The sequence below is a fragment of the Alternaria hordeiaustralica genome (genome assembly GCF_023758085.1).
Source record: "Alternaria hordeiaustralica strain BMP 2776 chromosome Unknown scaffold_8, whole genome shotgun sequence".
Taxonomy (NCBI): domain Eukaryota; kingdom Fungi; phylum Ascomycota; class Dothideomycetes; order Pleosporales; family Pleosporaceae; genus Alternaria; species Alternaria hordeiaustralica.
The window spans coordinates 183,845-207,594 of record NW_026056780.1 but is presented as its reverse complement, the minus strand read 5'-3'; the positions used below and the strand labels follow the sequence as shown (position 1 = coordinate 207,594).

The window sequence follows — 23,750 nt, the reverse complement described above, 5'->3', positions numbered from 1 at the left end:
ACCTTTGACCACAACACAACGGGGGCTGGGGGGCTGCAGCAACAAATAAAGGCCTGATCGCTGCTGCACAAGCGTTGCATGAGAGGCCAACAAGTCGGACCACTGCGCGAACGAACGACGTGCAGGTTGTTGGCGATGGGGCTGTGGGGTTTTGCGTCCAGTACAGCTGCATGTTTTCGCCAAAGCGGACTGTTGCAATCGATACGTTCGTTGGCTGCAGCACGGCACGCGCAGGCGCGCTCGGCCACTGTCCTCTTCAGCCCTTCTGAAACATGCGGCTAACACGTCTTGGACCTCAGCTTCCCTGTCGGCCTCTCAAACTTACCACTCGTCCAGAACCGCCATCTCAAATCCCAGTAAAGCCGTCGCAGAGCTAATCCTTCTGCGTCTACAAATAGCGGCTTGCAGCACTGACCGAGGCGTTCCACGAACCCTCCTCTTGTCGCGTCAGGTCTGAGCGCGAGAAGACATGGGGTCGCCAGGACGCATGTCATGTCATGGACCCTCGGCCGTGCAGACTAACAGGAACCCCTGCTCCAGCCTGCATTAACGCGTTTGAGGCTGTCCGCGGACTAACTCCGACGACGGCCTGATTGGAGCTGATTACTCTGGCCCACACCACACCGTCTATCACGACTGTTTGGTACTCTACTGCACGCGTTACCTGTTGACGATGTACGTTGATGTAAACATGATTAATAGGGGAGGCTGGTCGACAGTAGCCGAAGGGTCTCGAAAGACGTTGACAGAAGCGACGTCGCAAGCGCTGGGCGCCGTTTTGATGAAGTTTCCGGCCTGCGCTGATTGCTCGATAGTATTGCGCCATGTATTGATGGTCACGACTCGCCACCACACACACTTTATCCTGCGCGACACCGTTCAGCATAAAGAGTTTGAGCGAATGAGCGCATTACTCGCTGTCAATTCTGCGAGCTCTTCTCTTCTGGCCCTTCTCGTTTCTCTTTTGCGCATATATGTAATCGCATGCATGCTTCGCCGTCTTACCACCGTAGTCTCATGCCGCATGCCACTTTGGCGATGACATTCGGCGTATGTAGGTGTTTTGGCGCGAGCTGTCTCGACTCGCGACTTTGACGCGGGACTACTGCAGCTAAAATCACGCCGCATACCATGGCTGCAGTATCGCGCTTCGCTTGCGAACCAAACCATAGCGCTGAGACCATGTCCTCCCCACACCACTCCAACATGTAGTAGCGAACCACAACTCCGACATTGTTTGTTTGGGAGCCCGTGACAGCGCATGTGTTACAGCCTCGCTTGCTTACACCCCTCATCCGCCGTTTTCTTGGTCCACGTAGACGTCTGCCAAGTTCGGATACCTGAGATCGGCGTGGTCTTCTAGATGCTGCATCCAGGCTTTTAGAAACTTGGAGCCCCTGTGAATCAATCAAGTCAGCAACAATGCACGGCGCTGTGGTGTGACGAGCGTATAGAATCCTCCGCCGTATAACAGGGTGCCGAGGGACTGGTCTCGGTGTGGGTGACGAAGGGTTCCCGTGTGACAAAGCAAGGGGGCGTGTCACGGCAGTTTCGAGTTACGCGGGTTTCAGATTTGCTTGTTCGCAAAGACCACGTCCCGACGCCCACGTTCTCGGGTATGACCGAAGTCCGCGACTCCGCGATGACGATGAGGTATCGGCTATACGACCAACAAGGAAGGCCAGTGGTGCTGGGGACATGAATTGGGAATGAAGAGGGTACGTACTTGCTTATTGTGTCTGAGTCTCCGATCACACAAAGATGTCGCTTTGGGCGTGTCATTGCAACTGCGCCCTTCATTAGCACCTGCAGCCACGTGTTCATGCGTAGATATTGCGGCGAGTCGGTATAGTAGGAGCTGACGTACCGTTGAGCCGTCTCTTCTCGCCCAAGAAGCCCACCTCATGCTCTGGATTGCTCCGTACTGTGCTGACAATGACAGCTTCCTTCTCGCGGCCTTGAAAGCCATCCACGGATCCTAGTTCGATGCCAGGATACGCCTCTTTGAGCATTCCAGCAAGCAATGCGAGCTACCATTGTTAACATTCAACCCCACTATACAAAGTTGACGCGCATTGCATACGCATGATGAGCAGGGTGGAGAGACGCGTACCTGTGCATTGTATGGCGTAACCACCGCGATGTCTTCCGCTTTAACGCCGGCTTTGATCAGATTCGCGACATGCATCTTCACCAACGCCGCTTCTGCCTCATTAGATTTGCTATCGCCAAGACTCATGCCTTTCCCGCCCTTGCCTATCACACCCTCGTCTTCAATCTTCTCAGGAAAGTCACCGCCTTGAGTGTCCCAGAAGACGAGCGGCTCTTGTGTATCTTCAGTTTCTTCAACGTCGTACTTCAGGTCCTTCAGTAGACGGTCCTTGACAAAGTCTGCTGCGATAAGTTTTGAATCATATAGTTCGTCCGATGGAAATCGCATTATCTTCTCATGCATGCGATATTGCGTCGTTAGCATCCGCTTGATCGACGGTCCATGTAGAGAAAGTAGCCTGTCGAAAAGAGTTGTTTCGAGCGTCATGCCGGTAATCGGCTTGCCAGCGGGTTTCTCCGCGCTATCGTCATTCTTGCTGGCTTCCTTTTTGGCCGCTTTCGTTTGTTTCGAGTTGAGAGACTTGATAGTGGGTGGTAATTGGAGGTGGTCGCCGGCCAACACCAGCTTACTTGCCTTGACCCACAGTAAAGGCACCCAGCATTGGGCCTCCAAAGCCTGGCTGGCTTCGTCTACGATGACGACGTCGAACTCCTGACCTTTTAGATGGAAGCCACCCGCGCCATGCAGCGTCGCAAGAATGACCTTACTGCCGGTCACCAGGTTATTTACACATCCTTTTTCTCGCTCTCTGTACTCTTGTCGGAGCTCCTTCAGCTCGGTGTAGATCTGACGGCGCTCTTTGGCGTTGCGCGTCTTACGGATAGAAGATTGTTTATCGTCCATTTCCTTACGAACGTCCTGGACTAAGGCGGCTGCTTCTGAGGTTCGTGTGAGAACGTCGAGAGAATGATTCAAGACGGATGGTAAGAGGCGTGCTGGATGTCCGAGGCGCACCATAGGGACCTTGTGAGATGCTAAACGCTCGACAATGTTATCTACGGATATGTTCGATGGACCGCATACCAGCAAGCGAAGCTTCTGCTTGAGCAATTGGAGGATAAGCTCAATCAGGGTGTGCGTCTTGCCTGTGCCTGGTGGGCCATGGATCAGCGCAACCTCTCGGGAAGCTAGCGCAAATCTGATAGCCTCTTGTTGGCTGTCATTGAGAGATGGATCGTTCCACTCGAGCTTATGGAGGGGGTTTGATGGATCGTTCAGGTCTGAAGGTAGGGGCGTAGGCGATTCCTGTCCAAAGAGTACGCGCATAAAGGGTGTGTACTCTTGGTCTCCGAGCTTTTGCAGCCTGTTCATCGTTTGGTTCATCCTATCACGAATAAGTTCAGGTAAAGATTGAAACAGTGTATTCGGCCAGGACGTACCTCTTGTAGGTGACGTCGTTCGCCAGTTTGACTCTAGTACATGTATCAGCCTCATTATGCCCGACACAGCCGCCCACAATGTATAGACTAACATCCATAGCTTGCCGCCAGTAGGCACATCTGCGTCCTCTTTGTCCAGTACAATTTCCACATTCTCCCTGCGTACCCTGAGAACTACGCCCGAGGCGCCTTTCTTCTCGAGCTCTTTCTTTTCCGTCTTCTTCGCGCTCCCGCTGGGCTGGTCTTGAACCGCGACTATATCGCCCACACGTATGCCGTGTTCTGGGATGTCCGGCTTCTCGCCTTTAGCGACAACTGCCGAATCCAGTCCTAGCTCGACGACGGTCTTGCCGCCCAGCCCTGTCCGTATAGAAGATATGTTAAGGTTCAGGATCGCGAGACCGGCGCGTGAGAGGGCGGTGGGCGTGTGTGACGAGAGAAGCGCGTTTGTTTCGGAGAGCTCGGCTTGAAGCTCGGCATCGAGCAGCGTGAGCTGCGAGGCGGCGAAGGACGGGATATCTGTAGGAATCGGCATCGCTACTGGTGGTTGAGTATGTATACGTGGGGTGGTAAGTTCGCGTTAGAGTTGATCAATTGCTGATCTGAGAAGCTTCGTTGGAGTTGCAGAACCTCGCGCTACTTCAACCAAGTTGGGACATTATACTCGTGTAGTCGTTCGCGCGACAATTTGCTGCTGGCCAAGGGCACCGCAATGGCTGTCGTGTATCTGCAGTGCGCGCCGACTGCGAGAATGTTTAGGCCGAGCTGCTATTACGTCATGACTCTAACCCGTTTCGGTTTGTCACCAGCAAACTCCACGGGCCGACGCGCAACGAAGAAGTGAATTTGTGCTTAACTCAGAGAAGGCTTATTTACGCACTCTTCTGAGGTCTACACTCATGTTCAAGCCTGATTGTTGTACTCGTGAGCGAATTTGTTTGGCTACCTAGGTACCTCAAATTGGTGCATACGCATGAACTCATCGCATTGCTCAAATTCTACTTGGGTAGCCTTGGTTAGTCCAGATGCAGTCCAAAGATTTCTGATACTACCTAGGTACAAAATGCGCCAGCGAGTGTAGCGCAAATTCAGCGCCTTACATATCGTTGACATGCCCCATGCAGAAGCCAGTGAAGTTGTACAACCAGAATTCCGTGTCTTGGGCACCCTTAGCAACCAGGCTGGTCTGATTTCGCGTCAGCCACCTTTCGTCCAGTTCTTTGTCTGTCGCAACTCCTATCCACCGACTGGGAGGCGGTAATTGCCACCACTGGCTGAAGTCCGCGCACGCCAAATTCGTTCCCAAGTCCGCACTAGTGTACAACCCCGTGGGACTCTTATTCGTTTCTATACTTGCAATAACGATGAGAACGATCATAAGACCCATGAGTAGCAGAGTGTAGATCCGGTACCATGTGCTCGAGATACAGGGTAAAATCGTAGTCGTCGTTTGGCCACGAACAAAGTAGAAGGCGTACAATACGAGGGAAACGGTGATAAAGACGAAGTAAAACAACCCGAGCAGGAAAGTCGTTGTAGTGAAGAATGTGTCTCCCAATACAGGGGTGAAGATGAGGAGAGCCAATGTCCAAACGCCTCCGAGAAGAAGAAGGAAGAAGATGCGAAACAGATAGCTTTTCCAGGACTCTGCGGGCAACTTGAATCCAGCTGTTTCATATGGCGCTGTTATGAGAGGTTCCAATGCTGTCGGTCGTTGATCGGGTTCCATGTCACTGTCCTTGGGCAAGAGAGTCCGGTGCGTCTGCACGATTGTCGTGACGTTCCCCAAGCCGCCCCGCTGGTATACAAAGTCCTCTGTTAGCCACGTTGCAGCGCATAATCGCAAAAGACCCAGAATGGCCAACGGGAAGAAGACGGCGTCGATGCCGAATCCTATAGCGACGCCAGGAAGTGCAGCTCCGGACATGGCACCGATGAGTAAATAGAGTGCTGAAACGCCTTGAAGTGTTGTGATAACGGTTTTCAACGTTGTCAATGAGGCTACTTCAACGTGGGTGTGTTCTGGCAAACGTAAGCAGTGCGGAGCACAGGCCGTAACCATCTCTTCCCCGCCATTCCATCCGTTCGAAGTCCAGAATATCGCGTTGGTGGCTGCTAAATCATGACGATTCCACTGGACAGCGCGAATGCGTCGATCGGTTATCGCAGCGTATCTCCAGATTATAGATGTCGGGTTGTAGCTGCACAGCCGATCGTACCACCTAGGGCGTTGATCCGTCAGATACGTTATTGTAGGCGTTCCCGATACGATATGCTAAAGCACAGCTTCCATCAGTACTTTATCTTCAGGTAGGAGCATAGCCCAGCTTACACTTACCGCGATCAATGGGGCGAGACACAAAGTGAACAAGGAGACCCACTCGGTAAAACTAACGCATCGGCTGTTATAGCGAATGGGCTCAACCTCGATGTTGAAATACGGCATTGGAGATGATGCGGCCGAGACATTCGCGCAGGAGAACTTTGCTAGGGATGACTGAATCTATCCTTTAGGCCCCCGACGACCGGGAAATTACTTACGCACGTAAGCACGCACAGTGACACCTACCACCGCGTAATATCGGATGCATGTAAGCGCTGGTTATACGTACCACGTCTCGTGGGACCATTACCTCGCTTTGTTCGACCTCAAACCTTGAATGTATCTAGATATTGACACAAAAGTATAGCAAGAGATGTGCCGAGAAGTTGCCCAACAAGAAGTTTGCGTCCGTAGCGAAGTATCATGTGTCGCCTCAGCAGATAGCTACCAAGAGAGACGGTGGCAGCGCTCATTCTTGACTCCGTATACGTATCTCAGACATCGGAAGTAGGTGTGCTCCATCGCAGCAGTTCGAGATTGCCGTATTCCTCCGCCATCTTGTAGTTGAAGGGGTTGCTAGAGACGGCGAAGATGAGGCCAAAATGATGGGATCAGTCCTAATGGCTGTTCTGATGCTGGTTACGTGTTGTGTGCGACTGACAAACAAGTACCGACCTATATATATCAACTTGGTCGCAAGTTCAGATGGCTCATAGCAAATCCGACAGTCGTGATGGAAATTGAAGTAGTGTTGCGTTGGGACCAAGCTGCGATTGAGTCGGAGATAACGCTTAGTAATCCCGCACTGGCCCCCAAAGCTGAGATGGAAATCAGAGGTACCTAGCTCTTGCGTGCCTCGCATCTGAGCTTTGTACACGGATGCGACTCCCAACATACGGACTCGCATTGTTGAGAAATTTGACAGCAATTTCCTCTCCCTGCATTCCTTTGCATGCGATCGTACTGAGTCTGTGGGGCGTATGGCCACGTCATAGCAGCCTTTTTTGCCTTTATCACACGAGCTCAGCGAGCGCGCCCATACCGAATGCACGGTAAATTCCATTCCAAGATTTGTCAAAGCTTTCGATACGGATGAATACGCTCCGCTAGCATCAACTACCGTTACCGGCTCCACGTCCATCAGCCATCGGAGTGCACCCGGGCGTTGGCGCGGTGCGCTGGACTCTCGAACCCTCTCAGTCTTCTCACATGCAATTTGAGTTTGCGTAAGTTTGTGGCGCCTCTCTACTACCGAGGCGTCAGCCTTGCCCGCAAGTAAGGCGCTGAACACCAATATATCGAGCGATGGATTCGCCGAGATCGTGGGGAGACCCATCGTGGATACCCCGCATTTTGTCCACGCGGGGCGAAGTAGTTACCCCTTGAAAGGTAGCATCTCCGTCATCAGAATACAAGCCAACGGTTTATGGCTGGTTCCCGAGCGTGTTAACAACGATGGCGATTCAGTCGATACACCCACCCACAGACCGGGAGAATGCATCCGTTTGCGGTCCGGCAGTCAATGCCACTCTTGGCGTCGATATCCTACTTTGCACGTCCCTCCCCTACAGATCTTATAGTCGGTGCACTTAGGTCAGTCGCGTTTTGTCGAAAGCGCAAACAGAGAACGTTCCGAGAACGGCTTGTGTAAAGACTGATGTGGCGCAAAACCATAAACTCTGGATTACTACTCGTCCGCTAGATGCGCCGACACCTCATGACCAGCTGCCTAGACAATACGCGCCGGAAGCTATCCATCAACGATCCAAGCCTATTGTGGCTCTTTCCCCTGGCTGACGCTCTGAACTGCGAGTTCGGATAGGTCAGCGCACGATGTTCTTCATGCACCGTGTCACCTCACAAGGCTGTCAGACCCCACTTCCATCAAAATGAGAGCGATCTGCAACCCAAAATTCCGGGAGGATGCTATTGAAGCATGGGTGTATCTGCAGCCACGGCGGCCTTTGAACTTACGTTGAATCTTTCCAAATCGCTCTTCGTCCGGACGCAGGAGACCTTGACATTGTCCGAGGTTCGTTGTGAAGCGTAGTATCTGGCTTGTGATATCTTCTCTACCGGGCGAGTTAAGTATCGTGCGTTGCACAGTGATGGCAGAAGCAGTCACCAGAAACAAAAACTTTATTTGATTCGACAACCACGAGTCGAACGCACAACTACTCACTATGAAGCTAGCAACCCTTCTTTCGTTGCTTCCTTTGGCTCTAGCAGTCCCAGCACCACTGGAGAAACGAGCAAACCCTACCGTCGTTGCTCCCTCGCCTCAAGCCACGGTTGCTGGCATCAACGTATTGGGTGTTGAGTCCTTCAAAGGCATACCATACGCACAGCCCCCGATTGACCAGCTACGACTGAAACCACCTCAGCCCATAACTTCCTCTCTCGGAAAGGTCGACGGAACCGGCATTCCAAAAGCATGCCCACAGTTCTTCTTCAGCATAGATGAGAGGAATATTCCTACCAACGTCTTAGGCACTATCCTAAACCTACCACTTCTCCAGACCGTCACAAATGCTGGAGAAGACTGCCTTACTATCAACGTACAGCGTCCCGCTGGTACCAAAGCTGGCGACAAACTTCCGGTACTATTCTGGATCTTTGGTGGCGGTTTCGAACTTGGATCTACTGCAATGTACGATGGAACAAGCCTTGTCGCCGAATCAGTCGCTCAAGGCAAGCCCATCGTATTTGTGGCAGTCAACTATCGCGTGGGCGGATTTGGCTTCATGCCCGGGAAAGAGGTACTAGCCGATGGCTCCGCCAATCTAGGGCTACTAGACCAACGATTGGGCTTGGAATGGGTTGCTGACAACATTGCCGCATTCGGAGGAGACCCTGAGAAGGTTACGATCTGGGGGGAAAGTGCAGGTGCCATCTCTGTGTTGGATCAGATGATGCTTTACGATGGCGACAACAACTACAACGGCAAGCCGCTATTCAGAGCTGGCATCATGAACTCGGGTTCGATAGTTCCAGCTGATCCCGTTGACTGCCCCAAAGGTCAAGCTATTTACGACAGGGTATGTGTTCAATCCCACTCCCTACCGCATAACACGATGCTCACCTCTCCCAGGTCGTTGAAGCAGCTGGATGCGCCAGCTCTGCCGATACCTTGGCGTGTCTCCGCACAGTACCATACACCAAGTTCCTCAATGCCGCCAATACTGTCCCGGGTATCTTGGGCTACTTCACAGTCAATCTTTCCTACCTCCCTCGTCCCGATGGAAAGGCCCTCTCGGATTCTCCCGATGCCCTTGTCAAAGCTGGAAAGTACGCCAAAGTACCCTTCATCGTTGGTGACCAAGAAGACGAGGGTACTCTCTTTGGTCTCTTCACTTCGAATTTAACCACGACCAAAGAAGTAACGACCTATCTCTCAACCATCTTCTTCCAGAATGCTTCACCAGCGCAAGTCGAACAGCTAGTAGGCAGCTACCAAACTATCACCGAGGACGGCTCGCCCTTCCGCACCGGCCTACTCAACAACTTCTACCCGCAATTCAAGCGCGTCTCCGCTATTCTCGGCGACGTTACCTTCACGCTCACACGTCGCCTCTTCTTGGAAGTCACTGGTCAAGTCGCCCCCGATGTACCATCCTGGTCCTATCTCGCGACATACGATTTCGGTACACCCATTCTAGGAACGTTCCATGGCTCCGACATCCTGCAAGTCTTCAATGGCATCTTGCCCAACAATGCCGCGAAGACCATTAGAGGCTACTACTACTCATTCGTCTACAACTTAGACCCCAATGAGGGCAACACTTTTATGGACTGGCCGAAGTGGAGTGAAGGCAGGAAGTTGATCAACTTTGGAGCGAATAAGAACAGCTACCTCGACGATGACTTTAGAGGTGATACACATGACTTCTTGGCGCAAAACGTAGCGAGTTTGAGGGTTTGATCTCGATGATCTACATAGCACCTGACCTGCATGAATCCTTCAAAGTTGGGCATAGCAGCAAAAAGAAACATGAACAAAGTTTTACTCAATCGCCCCTTTCGCTCTCATGACCCACCGCCGATGGTTTGTTGTGAGCTGCATGACTCAACTACGTTGCTGTCCCCATCTTTTTTTCACAGGCCGCAAACCGACAAGTGCGTTTTCAGGCCTTTCGCCAATCTTTCCTTCGCGAATCTCGAACACCTTCCAGTATGATATCAATCCTTGATGGCTTAATCTGTTGTACTGCGCGGCATCGAGCATGCCATCTGCATATCGCGGACCTTTCGCTCATAGAGCAGCGCGGACCCGCAGATAGTCACCTACTCAGCTTCCTCCGTAGCTGCCTAATGATCGAGGATGCTGGCGTGCATCGCACTGAAGAATGACGATCGTGGTCGCATTGATGGGCGGAGATACCACGGGTTTACTATGGAAATTGCACGGACGTTCTGTGGATCCAGCTCTGAGAGCCGTGCACACGCGTCACCTTCTCACAACACCGCGTTGAACGGAGCAGCCACGCGTACGAAGATGCCGAGAAGTGGATTCCACTGACGGCGTATTGTGATTTTCTTTTCACCGGCTTACCATACTCATTCCAAAGGTGTATGTGAATAGGAAGCTGGTCTCAAAGTTTCTGGGCTCACTGGCACACAAGCAACGCTTTGACGTACGTGTTGTATTCAGCAAGAACATAGAGCTAATAGATGTCGTAAACAGTAGCGAGCGTGACTGACGATTAAGTACCGAAAAGGACAAGACCGAACCAAACAATTCAGCGAAAGAAATACCGAGGAAAGCTGTTTCACATCCCTCTACCGCATCGTTGGCGATGACTACCAGTCGCACGTAACAACTGCATGATGGTCCATGTTTAATTCCGGACCAAGCGAACAACTCTCAGCCTCGCTCTTCCATCTCGCCTCCTCCTCTTTGCACTTGATCTCTAGGTCCTTAGGCAAAGGGCCTTCGGAGTCCTTCGGAGATGGCGCATCCCAATCTTGACACCAAAGAGATCCAGGATTGGTTCCATCGTTCAGATAGTCGCATTCGACGCCGTCGATGAGGTCGTTCATCTCGTACGTACCTCCAGGCCAGGGAGGGTTCTTGACCATGTCGTAATCGTCTCCTACTGGTTCTTCCTTCATCATAGCTTGCTTATCATCGCGACATACGGAAGACTTGCCGTAATCGCTCTTGAAGAACAACCAGGAGTTGTCGGTCCAAACCCCATCAAAATACCTTTGAAAGATGATTGAAAGTGCTTTATTATTGCGAGATGGTTTGGACGGAGGTGGAGGGCTCGATGGAGGTGGATCAGAGTCGTTCGGGCTTTCGTCGTCGTCGTCGTCGTCGTCGTGCCCATGGGCGGCCTCATCTGCCCCGTTCCAGATTACACGGATACCGCTGCCAGGAGCCCGTTCCCAACTCGATTTGTCACTGGTCACATAGTCTCGGATAGCTTTGACGCGCTCCACACCAGTCTTAGTATCGTCCCAAGGCTTATTTGAATAGGACAAGTATGTGGCTATGAGACCTGCTACCTGAGGTGCAGCTACATCGAAGTCACCTGTCAGTTCCGAGTGCGAACCTGCAGAGGAGGTCTACTCACCTAGCGAGGTGCCACTTGCAGTTGCCTGTATCTCGTCCGCCTTGTTCTGGCATTCGATGTCGACGCCCGGCGCATAGATTGTGACGAGTGGACCACCTTGTGAGAAAGCGGCTCGCTTGCCCTCCCAGTCTGAAGCTCCGACGATGATCAGGGGAATATCATCATCTTGGAGAACCATTGGAATCTGATCAACATCTCCACGATTCGGTTTCTCGGCATCGTTACCTGCGGCCATCACAAAAGGTACACCAAGTTTGGAAAGCTCGCGCAGATCGTTTCCGTAGAGTAGCTGCATCCTCTCGTCATTCTTAGCTGCCTCGGGTGTGATTCCGCCTTGGCCGATGGCCAAAGACGTGATCACGACACTTCGAGAAGCTCGTCCTTCGTGGGCTTTGATGTCTCTCAGGATCAGCCACATGCCGTTCTCCCAGTCGCCGGTCTTTGGATAGAGCTTTGTTGAAACCAAGGACGCCTAGAAGAGTTCGCGCGATGTCAGCCGACTGTTTCGCATGTATGATCGACAGCAGATCGATGAGTCCTGCGACAAAGAAGCCCAAGACCCAACCTTGGAATGCCAAGTGAATATGACGAAGCCATACTTTTGCGAAAACATACCTCTTTCGCGAGTCCATATTTCTTGCCAACAGCTTTCGAAGCAACTCGAGTCCCGTGTGATGGCTTTTCAACATTGTCATCTGTTTCTGGACTTTGACCCGCTGCAATAGATGAGCTGGACTGGAGAACGCGGTCGTTGTCTGTCTTAAATTCTCGGTCTTCATCCTTCTGCAACGAAACAGTTAGCGATGCAAAGCAGTTGGACTCAAACTTACGTTGATAACCTTGATCTGAATGCCCAAGTCGATCAAATAGACGAATACATCCTCGCCTGGATGCTCGGGGTACACAAAATCGACATGTGTACTTATGTCCATGCCTCTAGTTGGTACACAATTAGCTAGCTGACAAATCATGTGGTGATATATCATACGTACTCATATTGACTGTCCACCACAAGGGCTTCGTCTGCGGTATCCTGGATCATCCACTTCAAATCTCTCGGCACAAGCTTTTCTCTTCGCTCGACGACTTCGCGTCCTTCGCGCATTACGGAAGACGAAAAATCGGATGGTAAAGCCCGTAGAGATCGTATGGGAAGGTCCTCCAACATACCGAATGTATCTTCGTGATTCTCCACCTCAAGTCTTGCCTCTTCAGTCAGGGTCACATTCCCGTATCCAAGTATCTTGTCATCAGGTCCAATCTGATATATCCAGCCACCATCCGCCACCTTGGATTTCAAGAAGTCATGGTACTGCTTGATGTCCACACCGGCTTTTGCCAGAGCTATCCAGTCCTTGACGTCTCGACGGGAGATAGTGTGTTCTTGCGCATTCCGTGGAGCTTCGTGGTTAGCACTATCGCCTACGTTGTCATCAACGGCAGTGCTATCGTGATCTTGCGGCTCGTCTCGAGGTAAGTGGTCGCTAGCCAGTGCGGGAGTTGCGGAGGTGTCGGTTTGTTGCTCGACGGGAGAGATGTCTTCCCTTCGCTCAAACCCGGCATTATTCTGAGTGTCTCTAGTCGTGGGGTCAGCTAGATACGACGGAACAAATGCTTGCACGGTACAGAGCAGAAGGCACAGATAAAGAATTCGCATTGTGGTCACGCGAGAAGAGATTCGGGGAAGTAAAAGAAAAGATAGGAAGTGATGTCGGATTCTTGGATGAATGGTATAAGAAACGGTGAAAGTAATGGCGATGTAGTTTGGCCAAAGTGTGGACTGTCAAATTTCTTTATACCCAATGTCAGAAGGACCCTCAGCCCCAGCGACTTAGGTTTTGGGTCCGAATTTGCGTAATGATGCAGCCAGCGCCCTCATGCTGTTGAGCGGCGTGAGTTCACCAGGGCCTACTGTCTTGAACCGAAACGCCTGTCGTGCAACTATCTAAATATGGCATGCCATGGAGTTTACATCCGGCGTGATTCTCAACCATGCAAGGTTCCATTGGAGTGCGGGACGGCCATTACAGAGACCATCAACTGTGCCATTTCTGGGGCAGGCGCACATATCCATGGAGCTGTTTGATCGGCCTGTAGATGCTTCGATAATCGGGGCGGAAAGTTGCGGCACCGTAATGTTTGACACAGTAGGCGGCAGTTCTTAGAAGGGGCCAGATCTCGACACGAGGCCATGATGTCGTCGGCAAGGTGATGCAGCATGAGTGGAGTTTAGTGGTAGTACAGCGGCCCCAGCATCCTAATAAGTGATAAAGAGGCATAGTCGAAGGAAGCACTATGAAACATGAGATACCCAGATTTGGAACGCACGTCTACGTACTTGTTGGGGGGGTTCGCCATGATGGGGCAGCATGTGGGAAGGATGACGTCGCGCAATGATCCAGAGGCAACACGAGAGATGCTGCTTTGCGGCGGGTCGCTAACGAACTCAAAGTCGATTCGTGGTGGTGAGGATGTTGGTAAGACGGCAGCGCGGGGCTGAGGCGACGAAGTTCGGCTGATGACGGATGACGTATGTTAGAGAGCTGTGCCACAAAATATTGCTCGTACGCGCTTTCGGCTGTTGACCAGATGCTTCGATTAAATTAAACAGAACTGCGAGCGCAAGCGCCACCAGCATATGATAGTTGGCTAGATGTGATCATGACACAGTGTCGGCGTTTAAGCGGGGGCCAACCTCGCATCGAATGATGGCGCAGGCGATGGTGAATGGAAGTGGAACGGAGGTCAAGAACGCCGTCACTGGTACGCGCGGGCGTGCATCAAGAGGGTGGAATACTGGATGAATCTTGTGTGTATTATAAGTGCCAAAAAGCTAGACTCGCATGGAAAGTGAGCCCAAGCACTCGTGGGAAATCACGTGACAGAATGATACTACGCCTCATACACCAGAGTCATCCTGCAGGATACCAACAGACCCGCTATGAGCCTTCCAGCTATCACACTGGCTCTCCAACGCATCCTTGTCGGTTATGCCCGCAATCTTGTCATACTGCTCGACGAACTGCATGGCGAAGCCCTCGGATGTGTGCCAGCCCTGTATGGATGTCAGTAAAGTGATACAAGTGCAAACAAAGAGGGCTACGTACGATGTGGCAGTGCATTAGCCACGCGCCTGGGTTATCAGTCTCGAAAGCGATGACAAGGTAGCCCGATGCTGGCAGCATCGCGGTGTCGCGGCGCGGTGGGTTGTCGAGTTTGAGAGCAACGTCGTCGGTATACTCTCCCGTACCCTGAGCGATGACGAAGAAGTCATGGCCATGCAAATGGATGGGATGGGGTACTCCGATGTTGGTGCTGATGACTACGTAGACGAACTCGTTCTCGCGCGGTAGGTGGAAGACGGCGTTGGAGGCCTCGAACGTCCGTTCTTTGCGCATAACTTGCATGAGCGTGGGGTCGTCCCAGTACACAACCATGGACGTGCTATTGAGAGCCCATTTGAACACGTTCTCGTCGTTGCGGCCGACAGAGACAGGCTCATCGGCTGTGGACGATGTTGCCCCGACAGTCTTTGGGATGTGCGGCACGAGGTTCTCGGTCTCATCGGAGCAGCTATCTTCGTAGTCGTATGCGGAAGTGGTAGGCGTTCCAGCTGAGTCACCATAGTAGACTATACCGCGAATGTCGTCTTCGTTGTCGTTCTCGGAGCATGCGGACTGCGGAATCGCGCGCATCCAGAAGTTGTCGGCCACGTCTCCCTGATCAGCTGTTACAATGACGTCGTATCGTTGACCCATGCCGATGCTGACAATGGTAGCTTCATAAGGTTCGATAGGTACAAGATCGGATGCAATGACGGTCATGGTGTGGTTGTCGATCATGAACTTCCAATGGGTATCGACAGCGGCGTTGACGAGGCGAATTCGGTAAGAAGTGCCGGCGGTGAAGGAAACATTGTAGCGATGACCGCCGTCTCCGAAAGTGTTGGTGCCGTTGATCAGACCGTTGTCGAGAACTGGCGGACCATCCATCTCGGCGGAGAGGTAGAGCTCATCAACCGTCTGGTGGTCCCAGTCGTTGAGGAAGAGCATACCCAAGTCCTCGTCGTAGTTTGCCGTGGCAGGTCCATTGATGACAATACCGCCAAAGACGCCCTGCCAAGCCTGCAGGGCGAAATGCGAGTGATACCAAGTCGACCCGTGCTGGGTAGCTCTCCAGGTGTAAGTCATTGACTCGCCTGGTGCTGTTGGACATTGGGTAATGGAGCTCACACCGTCCTGGTCGTTGGTGTTCTTCTGCCAAAGACCGTGAAAGTGTATGCTCGTGCCGTTCATGGATGTTGTAAGAGAGTTGGTGACATGAACAACGACCATGTCGCCCCAGTCCGCGATGAGCGTCGGTCCTGGTATCGAGCCATTGATGGCCATCGCTGTCCGAGATACGCCGTCAGGTGCTACAACAACATCGGTGAGCTCTAGCCAGTACTCGCGGGTCACGCCAGTGTCTGGGATCTCGACGGACGCGTCGGTGTCGATGGAGTGATCACACCACTCCGAGCGTGTGGAAGCAGTGTTGCCATCGCATGCTCTTCTCGGCACTGGAAATGGTTTAGCTAACGTTGCCTCTACATGAGAATGAGGTGCAACTTACTCAAGTTCGTAACGAAAGGCGAAGAGGCCGCAAAGCCAGTCAAGGCTGCAAGACCGAAAGCGCCTCGTAACAACATGATGTGGATGTCTGAGAGGTGTTTGGTACTCGAAAAAAGATGATATGTAGAGCCAACGAGCAATGATCGCGCAACGAGTGGAAGTGAGGACTAAAGCGAATGACAAGATACGAAAGACTCTAGAAAGAAGCTCCCAAAGAGTGATCTGAGCTCAGTCAAACGAATGTAAAGACAAGCTGATGTTTTTCCACAACAACAAGTCTTCGCTTCCTTTATATCGCCCTTGCATCCTACCTTCATAGCCTGTCTTATCCGAGGAATCTATTAGGGGCACAACCAGTGCAGTCTTCAACGACTCAAGGACGTCATGATAAAATCGAAACTTTCGCTCGTACTCTTCTTTCGTGATGCTCCGTAGATAGTCTCATTGTTTATCGTGGGTCAAGACTACCCTGATCCCTACTCCAAACTTCAGACGCCCCTTAGGGCTTTGCTTGGCGTAGGTACACCGGCTGCTCGGTGATCTGCTAGCGGTATTGTGCATCTAAAAACGGCCGTGGGGTTACTGAGTAGGAAGCGCAAAGTTTACCAGCGCATCAGGTGAGCCCCCACTCGATCGGTGCCATTCCGCCGCATCTGCCCATGGCATTATCGATTGTTGAGAAATCTTCGCGCATTGTCGGAGTTTGCTGACTCGGAATCGGAGGAAGGAAGCGCCGCGGAAGGGCCGTCCATGATGACAGGTCGGCGCGCCGTTGTTGCTGGGTTGTGCCAGGTACTCAGTGGAGTGAGGTACATGAAGTCGAATAGACAAACTCTTCGTATATCCACTGAAAAACGGGTAGAATCTGCGTTTGAACGGTTCGATCGGTACCTAGAGAGATACGCGACAGTGGGGACGACAAGCATTCTCTAGCTTGAGCTTGGCAGTGCCAAAAATAAGACCCGCTCCGACTCGCACTACGTATCGCATCTGTGCTTTGAGTGGCTGAGGTTACGTTCCGCCTGAGCATTGAAACAAGTGAAGTCAGGCAGCATGCAACCATCGATAGCGCAGTTCGCACTGTACGAGGGCGGGTCTTCGTAGCCCTGGAGCCCTTCGGAGGCCTCCCAATGCAGTATACCAAGAGATATGGTTTTCACTCGAGGCGTCATGAATATACGTGGAGACGTCGTAATGCATCTGAGTCGCTCAGGGGACTGTAGAGATAGAGACTGACTCGGCCGATGTATCGAGTGTAATAAGGTCATTGGGACTGCTGATTGTTAGCTGTTGCCACCACCCTTCACAGTCTTGCTACATTTCTGACGCTCTTTAAAATATACATCAACGTACACTCCTTCATCATGCATATCGCCATGCGCAGCGTACTGCTGGCTCTGCTCCCGCTCGCAGTGTTGGGCGCCCGCAAGCGTGATGTCGCTTTCACGCCCTTCCAGCTGTATGCATACAGTGAAGACATTGGTGGCTTGCCACTCTTCTATGCCGATGGTCTTGCATACCTCGGAGAGCCTGCTCTTTCCAACAGTACCGATGCTGCTGTCGTAACCTGTAAGTTCGGTTTCTTCGAGCCATCGCGTACCCAAGTTCATCCCAACTAACAGACATAGTCACAATCGATGCCAACAAACACTTCATTGGAAACCCCAACGCTACCACCGCTACCGGTGAGCCCACCTGGTCAAACACAGCTCTCTTCATTCCTTCGTCATCATCGGTCGACAGGCGCGTGGGCTTTCTCCCACCCAACAACGGCACTGGCAACACCACGACACAAACATCGGGTTTCGCTTTCTACGGTTCCACGGTGATGTTGTATGGTGAAGATGGTACGGTTGCCACGTCATTCTACGGCATGAAGGCTGAGAACGGCCTGTATGAGTTGCATTGGAATGACACGGAAGGCAAGGTGCCTTTGACACTTCGGAGCATGGCGCCTAGCAGTGAAGCGTCGAAGCGACGCTGAAGAGATGTTGTTGTGACCTGGAAGGCTCTCGCAGAGTTGTCGTTCCAAGAGGCGTAAGGCAGGGAACCTATGGGTAGTAGTAATTTTATATCAGCGGACTACAAATGTGATCGGTCATACACCAGTCTGCAACTCCAGGGCTGATACTTTACATCGTCATTCTGCTTCGTTCCACTCGCAAGTTGCCAACAACCAAGTTCTCATCAAGTTCTGCTAGCGGCTTAATGCTCACAGAAGCTGTAAGTCGCCCCCTGCAATTCTTCCTCTGCTGTCCGAACAAATGCGCCCCTTTCCTGCATAAGCTTTTTGCGGTGCTCGCTTGCCTCTTGGAAACCCATAGGAAGGGAATATTTGGCTTCATCGAAATACTCGCGCACGTAGTCCATGAGCTCTTCGGGCAGTCGACCTTCAGAAGTGGCAGAAAGATTTGCAAGTCCCTTCTCGGCTAGCATATTGATAAGGTCGGGAGGAAGTTTCGACAGCGCTTCTTGACGCGACTTGGTGTTTGATCCAAGGAGCGCGTCGACGTACCAGTCCATCTGTTGAGGCGGAACATTCGCCGTGGAGATGATGCGTTTTGTAGGATCGACAAGCCAAAGTGCAATGAAGCGACGATGCCCGGGCTTTGTAGGGTCGATAAGACTAAAGGGAGAAACACGATGTTGACTGACACAGGTTAGCAAAAAGGTCGTGTGCAAACAGAACTTTGACCAACTCACAAGATATTGGGGAAGGCAAGGAGCCGGCCTTCGCGTGTTTGTACGCTTCCGTAGTTCTGCAGACATGGCGATCCATTCCCAACTCCAAAATTGGCGCCTTATACTTGCTCCATCCAGTTATAGGCGCATTGTCCAACATTGTAGGGTTCGTCATCCTGCAGGTAAGCGGACGTCTGCATACGAAACGAGAGGCTGTTGTCAGTGATGTTCTCGCTGTCCAGGTAATACAGGGCAGTTGCGCAGATGCTTTCGTTCATTTGTCCCTCAATGTGCCACCCGCCCAGAGGGAAGTCCGGCTTCTCGGGCGTAAGTTCAATCGAGGCCATCTTGACAATGATCTGAAGTCCCGAATCGCGGAACTTATCAGCAAGACGCTTGCCTGGTTGCGGCGCGTAGGATACGTCATCAGCGCGAATTGGCATCATGCGAGGTTTGCGAACGATCCTCCACTTGGCCTCCAGCAACCTTTCTTGGCGATCCTCATCGTTGTCGTAGTCATCGTAGTACCCTTCTTCCTCCAGGTCTTCTTCGCTGGCTTCTACATCAGCACACTCTTCCTTATTGGGCGTCCAATTCTCTTCGTTCTCGTCACTACGCAACGAAACGTTAGCAGCGGCAAAGTTCTAAAACATTGCTTTGACTTACTCAGCATTCCCAGGTTTACCGCTGCGAGTCTCCATACGGCCGGCCCCTTCGTACTCATAGTAGCCGACTGCAAACCTCAAACACTGATCCCACATGGGTATGGATGTCTCGACTAGTTTTTCGATAGTGCGGTATATGTCGGGATATCTTGTAGGGTGAAGATTGTTGATGTAGCTCGTAAATTTTACAGACCCATCCTCTTGGAAGGCCAAGTTGGCTGGCAGCCATTGGTACTGATTAAACCAGTATTCCGGTGGGATGTCACTGCCTCCAAGGCCGTAATAGTGCCGGTTCTGCGCTGTAGTCTCTTCGAGCCCCTGCTGGGGGATGACCTCGCCTTTACCGGACCAGCGCTCCACGGCGTCCGCCACACCGACCTGCTCCTGACGGAATCCGGTACTGCGCCCATATACCAATGGGTACATAGATGGATGTACCAGATCCTGCACCATATTGTTCGAGTTGGGGTGCCAATCAGGAGATGCAGCGTGGTCCGACTGAAGCTTGTCAAAAGCCTTGCGAAGATTGGTGTGTAGCTCGCTAGTAACGAGCGTATCAGACTTGGCTACGGAAGCACATGCGTCGAGAGAAGGTATGATGCCCGATTCTTCGAAATACTTGGCTTTGCTACGAAGCTCTTGAACACACTGCGGGGTTTTAGTAATGGAGACGATTTGGAAGCAAGAATAACTTACCGTGTCGAATGTAGCTTCGTCCAAGATGTTCTCAAGTGGACAAGAACCCCGGCCGTTGTGAAGCTCGAGCCGGTCCTCGTCGTCGGTCCAATACTGTCTCATCCCAGCGGTAGCAAGGTGCCAAAAATGTCCATCAGGAATGGCGAGGGCCTCTTTACGCCACCTGGCAACGATTTCTTCATCAAAGATCTTCTTATGCCAGTCGGGCTTGTCAGTGAGCTTTTCCAAGACATCCATCACGGCAAGCTCTCGCACAGGGATGATATCTGACTCGCTGCCATGGGCATTGGGGTGGGACCCGATCGGATAGAAGTCGTAGTCGGTCTGTTCCCAATGGCGAAGGGGTAGTCCTAGTCCAGGATATTCGTTCATGGCTTTGCCAGAAGTCTCAATCATTGTTGTCTTTGAGCGGGTGGAGAATTGTGATGCGATGAACTCCGTGTTGATTGCGCGCCGAAATGTCGCAAGAGATCTCGTTGCTTTATACAAATGAAGATTGATGACCATATCGCATGATCGCCAAGTTTTTGATGCACTAGCGCAGGCAACTTCGTGCTGCCTGAGCTGTTGGAGCGAAATAGAGCGAGATGGGGTCTTTGGCGTGTTGGAGGCCTAGCCTTTACCCGTCGAGGATGCGCCGCGGACACGAATGGAACTATAGGAGAGGGGATCCGCGTCTCGTGCCATCGATGCATTGAGACGATGATGTTCGCTTGAAAAGCATGGCATCAGTGCAGACATGTCGTCTAGCTCTGGGCGTAGGGTGAAATGTGAAGCTGATGTCTGCGCATCAATCGTGGGGAGTTCGCAGCACTGTCGCGTCACGCGTTCCGAGATCTGTGCGGGCGTTATCGGCCCCCGCGTGTGCGCTAGATGTCTTGGCACCGCCGCAAAATGCTGTTGCCGCACGGCGTGAAGCATACCTACATTTGGCAGCATCGGTCTCCTACGAGTCTTCATACCCATGATCTTAGAAACATCGAAACGTGCTTGAACATACCTGGTTAGACCTCGACACACTACTGCGCCGAAAAGAATGGATTATGCATACAATAAAAGCTACCTAGTTTGTATAAATGTGTGCACCGTTATAATTATCTCTATAGAGGGGGCCACCACTACGACCAAGTACATCGGCATGGTATGCATCGAAGACTAGCTTACTTAATCGTGCTTAGTGTACACCTTCACATACTTCACATGCTCAATACCCTCAGCATCCTCATAGCGTTCACTGACGATTTTGTACCCTCCAAGCTTCGGCCAAATCTTTGTCCAGCAAAGCCAGTAGAATCCACCCAGAAGCAGAACGCTGACACCAACAACCGGGAATACGTAATATGGGTAGCCATCCGCGTTCCAATCGCCATCCGGAGGAATGAAGGGGACCAGTGCGAGGAAAATGTTTGCAGCCAGGTAAAGAACGGCAATGGGGAGATAGGTGTGCCATGGCGACTCCCAGCGTTCGCGCTTGGAGTAGTGTAGGTAGATGAGACCGGCGGTGACGAAGCCGTTGATCCAAGCGCCGGGGTAGGTATACAGATCGGTGATGAAATTGTACGCAGGACCAGCAGGGGGCGCAAGCAGTACGATGACTGTAATCAGCCAATGCAAGAACAAGGCTGTCGCCGGCGAATTGAATGGCTTGTTCGACGCCCAGAATCTGCTCCACGGAAGTAGACCCTCTTTTGCAAACTCCTGGTTGAGGCGTGAATGGGCAAAACTGACGGCGAGTACGTTGCCTAGATTGCTGAGGGCAACAAAAGCGGGAAGACTGCGCGCTCCAGCACTATTACCAAAAACGTTGCGGAAGAACAGGCCAGCCACGATTACCTCACTCTTCGCAAGATCGGACTTGGGGATGGCAGCGAAGTAAGCCACGTTCGCGAGGACGTACAAGATGGTAGTTCCGCCGATTGCCAGGGGTGCAGACCAAGCCAGGGTTTTCTTCGGGTTCCGAATCTCGCCCAACACATAGTTGGCATTTTCCCAGCCTTTGTAGGAGTAAATGATGCGCAACAGAGCTTGGCAGTAAGCATAGGCGCCGCCGCCACCATAGCCATCACCGACTTCCAGCGCGAAGGCGTTGTCGAAGTTGTGCGGCTGTTCGATCTTCAGATGACCAGCCAAAGCAGCAAAGCCAGAGAAGACGATGAAGAGTAGGATGAAAACCTTGAACACGCCGAGAACGCTGAAGAGGCGGATGCCCCATTTCGGTAACGTGGCATGGAGCACAACCGAGAAAGTGACACAAGCAACGGCTATTCCACGCGCCGCCCAGCCATCAGGTGCTTCCGAACCAGCTGCGAACAGTACGTAGCGACCGAAAGCGAGCGAGTTACCGGAAGAGAATCCGAGCAACAACATCTGCGCAGCAAGAACACATGTCGCAACGTATTTAGGGTGACGGTAGACGCGCTCCAGATAGTTCTTCTCGCCGCCTGAACGTGGGATTGCGAGACCGAATTCCAGAAACACGGATAGCCCACAGAATGTGAGAATGCCGCCAATGATCCACAGGAAGAGTGACACGCCGACCGACCCTGTTGCTGCAAAGATACCAGAAGGAGTCGAGAAGACTGCAGCAAGTAAGCAGCCATTCGAGCGTATGAGCATGAAGAGTACGTACTACCAGTGCCGATCATCTTATTCAGGATGACAAAGACTGTGGCCGTGTAGCCCAGCTTCTGGGAATCGTCGTAAACATAGGCATTGTCTTCCTGTACGCTGCCATCTTCGTAGACCGGTGGGGAAGGCGAGGTTTCATCGTTGGTGTAACGCGCGACCTTTGCGTCGTCGTCAGCGATCGCGGCCATACTTGGGCTTTGCTAGGAGCACCAGTGGTACCAATAGCTCGCGTCTAGTTCGTGATCAGAATACAGCCGAAGCGATCGCTACGAATGGTTTGCGCAGAAGATAGACGGTTACGCGGTGGCCGGGATCTTGTAGGGTCATATAGCCGTCTGCAATGGCGCGATAACATGGTTGTAGCATGCCACGCGAATTAAATTGCGAATGCACTCCTTCCATGTCGCGATCAGCAAGCGCTGCATCATTGCGAGGCTTGAGTTGCTTGTGGTGTCCAAAGCTGGTGGCTCCCAAGAACCCTGAACAGGAAGGTGAAGCATGTCGCTGGTTGGAATGTCTTGGAACATCCTCTCAACGATGCGCAGAAAAGGCAAGGGCGATGTCGTGATCGCTGGGCATTATTAGCCTATCACCAAAGTACTTGGCGCATACTGAATGCCTTGTAATGCACTTCAAGGCGCCTCATGTCCGTCTTATGAAGATTTGGGAGTCTTGTAGAGTAAGGAACCGTTGTCATGAGTGTTCGCGGTGCGAAAGGGACAGTCCCGAGGTCTCTAGGGAACGGTGTCGCTCGAATGACGAAATTGGTTCACATGGTTAAATGCGCGCGCCGCGGCGAGGGCATCAGGTAGTTAGCTGATGAGAGTGAACAGAGCTTGACGTGGAGTTGGGGGTTGAAAGCAGCTGGGGATGTCTCCGCGTGTCTGGTGCCAAACCTCGGAACTCCCGGCGACGTAATTTCCGGGTTGGCGCCGGCAATAGAGGGGGCTCACGAGCTTACACTTCTTCAACACCACAGACGGCTGGCTCCTTCTACAACCTTAGCTCAAATCCCATATATGCCGTAACGCACCAGAGGCCTCGATACTGAAAAACTTCAGATGGACGTCTTCGTCGC

The 23,750-nt window shown here is 52.1% G+C and overlaps 6 protein-coding genes across 6 annotated transcripts; 2 read left to right on the top strand and 4 right to left on the bottom strand.

The window, feature by feature from the left end:
• Nucleotides 1-7,998: 7,998 nt before the first annotated feature.
• J4E84_004937 (uncharacterized protein) lies at nucleotides 7,999-9,737 on the top strand (the record flags this gene model as incomplete). Its single annotated transcript, XM_049387537.1, has 2 exons — nucleotides 7,999-8,853; nucleotides 8,907-9,737. 2 exons carry the CDS (start codon nucleotides 7,999-8,001, stop codon nucleotides 9,735-9,737), a joined length of 1,686 nt encoding a protein of 561 aa, XP_049244515.1.
• Nucleotides 9,738-10,615: 878 nt separating this feature from the next.
• J4E84_004936 (uncharacterized protein) lies at nucleotides 10,616-13,749 on the bottom strand (the record flags this gene model as incomplete). The annotated part of the gene is made up of 6 exons (XM_049387536.1): nucleotides 10,616-11,319; nucleotides 11,392-11,863; nucleotides 12,007-12,174; nucleotides 12,222-12,327; nucleotides 12,384-12,968; nucleotides 13,730-13,749. 6 exons carry the CDS (start codon nucleotides 13,747-13,749, stop codon nucleotides 10,616-10,618), a joined length of 2,055 nt encoding a protein of 684 aa, XP_049244514.1.
• A 541-nt stretch (nucleotides 13,750-14,290) lies between these two features.
• Nucleotides 14,291-16,078, bottom strand: J4E84_004935 (uncharacterized protein; the record flags this gene model as incomplete). Its single annotated transcript, XM_049387535.1, has 3 exons — nucleotides 14,291-14,446; nucleotides 14,499-15,949; nucleotides 16,003-16,078. The coding sequence occupies 3 exons, from the start codon at nucleotides 16,076-16,078 to the stop codon at nucleotides 14,291-14,293; spliced, it is 1,683 nt and encodes a 560-aa protein (XP_049244513.1).
• A 1,287-nt stretch (nucleotides 16,079-17,365) lies between these two features.
• On the top strand, nucleotides 17,366-17,985 carry J4E84_004934 (uncharacterized protein; the record flags this gene model as incomplete). Its single annotated transcript, XM_049387534.1, has 2 exons — nucleotides 17,366-17,570; nucleotides 17,630-17,985. 2 exons carry the CDS (start codon nucleotides 17,366-17,368, stop codon nucleotides 17,983-17,985), a joined length of 561 nt encoding a protein of 186 aa, XP_049244512.1.
• Nucleotides 17,986-18,206: 221 nt separating this feature from the next.
• Nucleotides 18,207-20,440, bottom strand: J4E84_004933 (uncharacterized protein; the record flags this gene model as incomplete). The annotated part of the gene is made up of 6 exons (XM_049387533.1): nucleotides 18,207-18,651; nucleotides 18,705-18,760; nucleotides 18,809-19,295; nucleotides 19,350-19,732; nucleotides 19,787-19,996; nucleotides 20,045-20,440. The coding sequence occupies 6 exons, from the start codon at nucleotides 20,438-20,440 to the stop codon at nucleotides 18,207-18,209; spliced, it is 1,977 nt and encodes a 658-aa protein (XP_049244511.1).
• A 768-nt stretch (nucleotides 20,441-21,208) lies between these two features.
• J4E84_004932 (uncharacterized protein) lies at nucleotides 21,209-22,860 on the bottom strand (the record flags this gene model as incomplete). Its single annotated transcript, XM_049387532.1, has 2 exons — nucleotides 21,209-22,623; nucleotides 22,674-22,860. 2 exons carry the CDS (start codon nucleotides 22,858-22,860, stop codon nucleotides 21,209-21,211), a joined length of 1,602 nt encoding a protein of 533 aa, XP_049244510.1.
• Nucleotides 22,861-23,750: the final 890 nt, after the last annotated feature.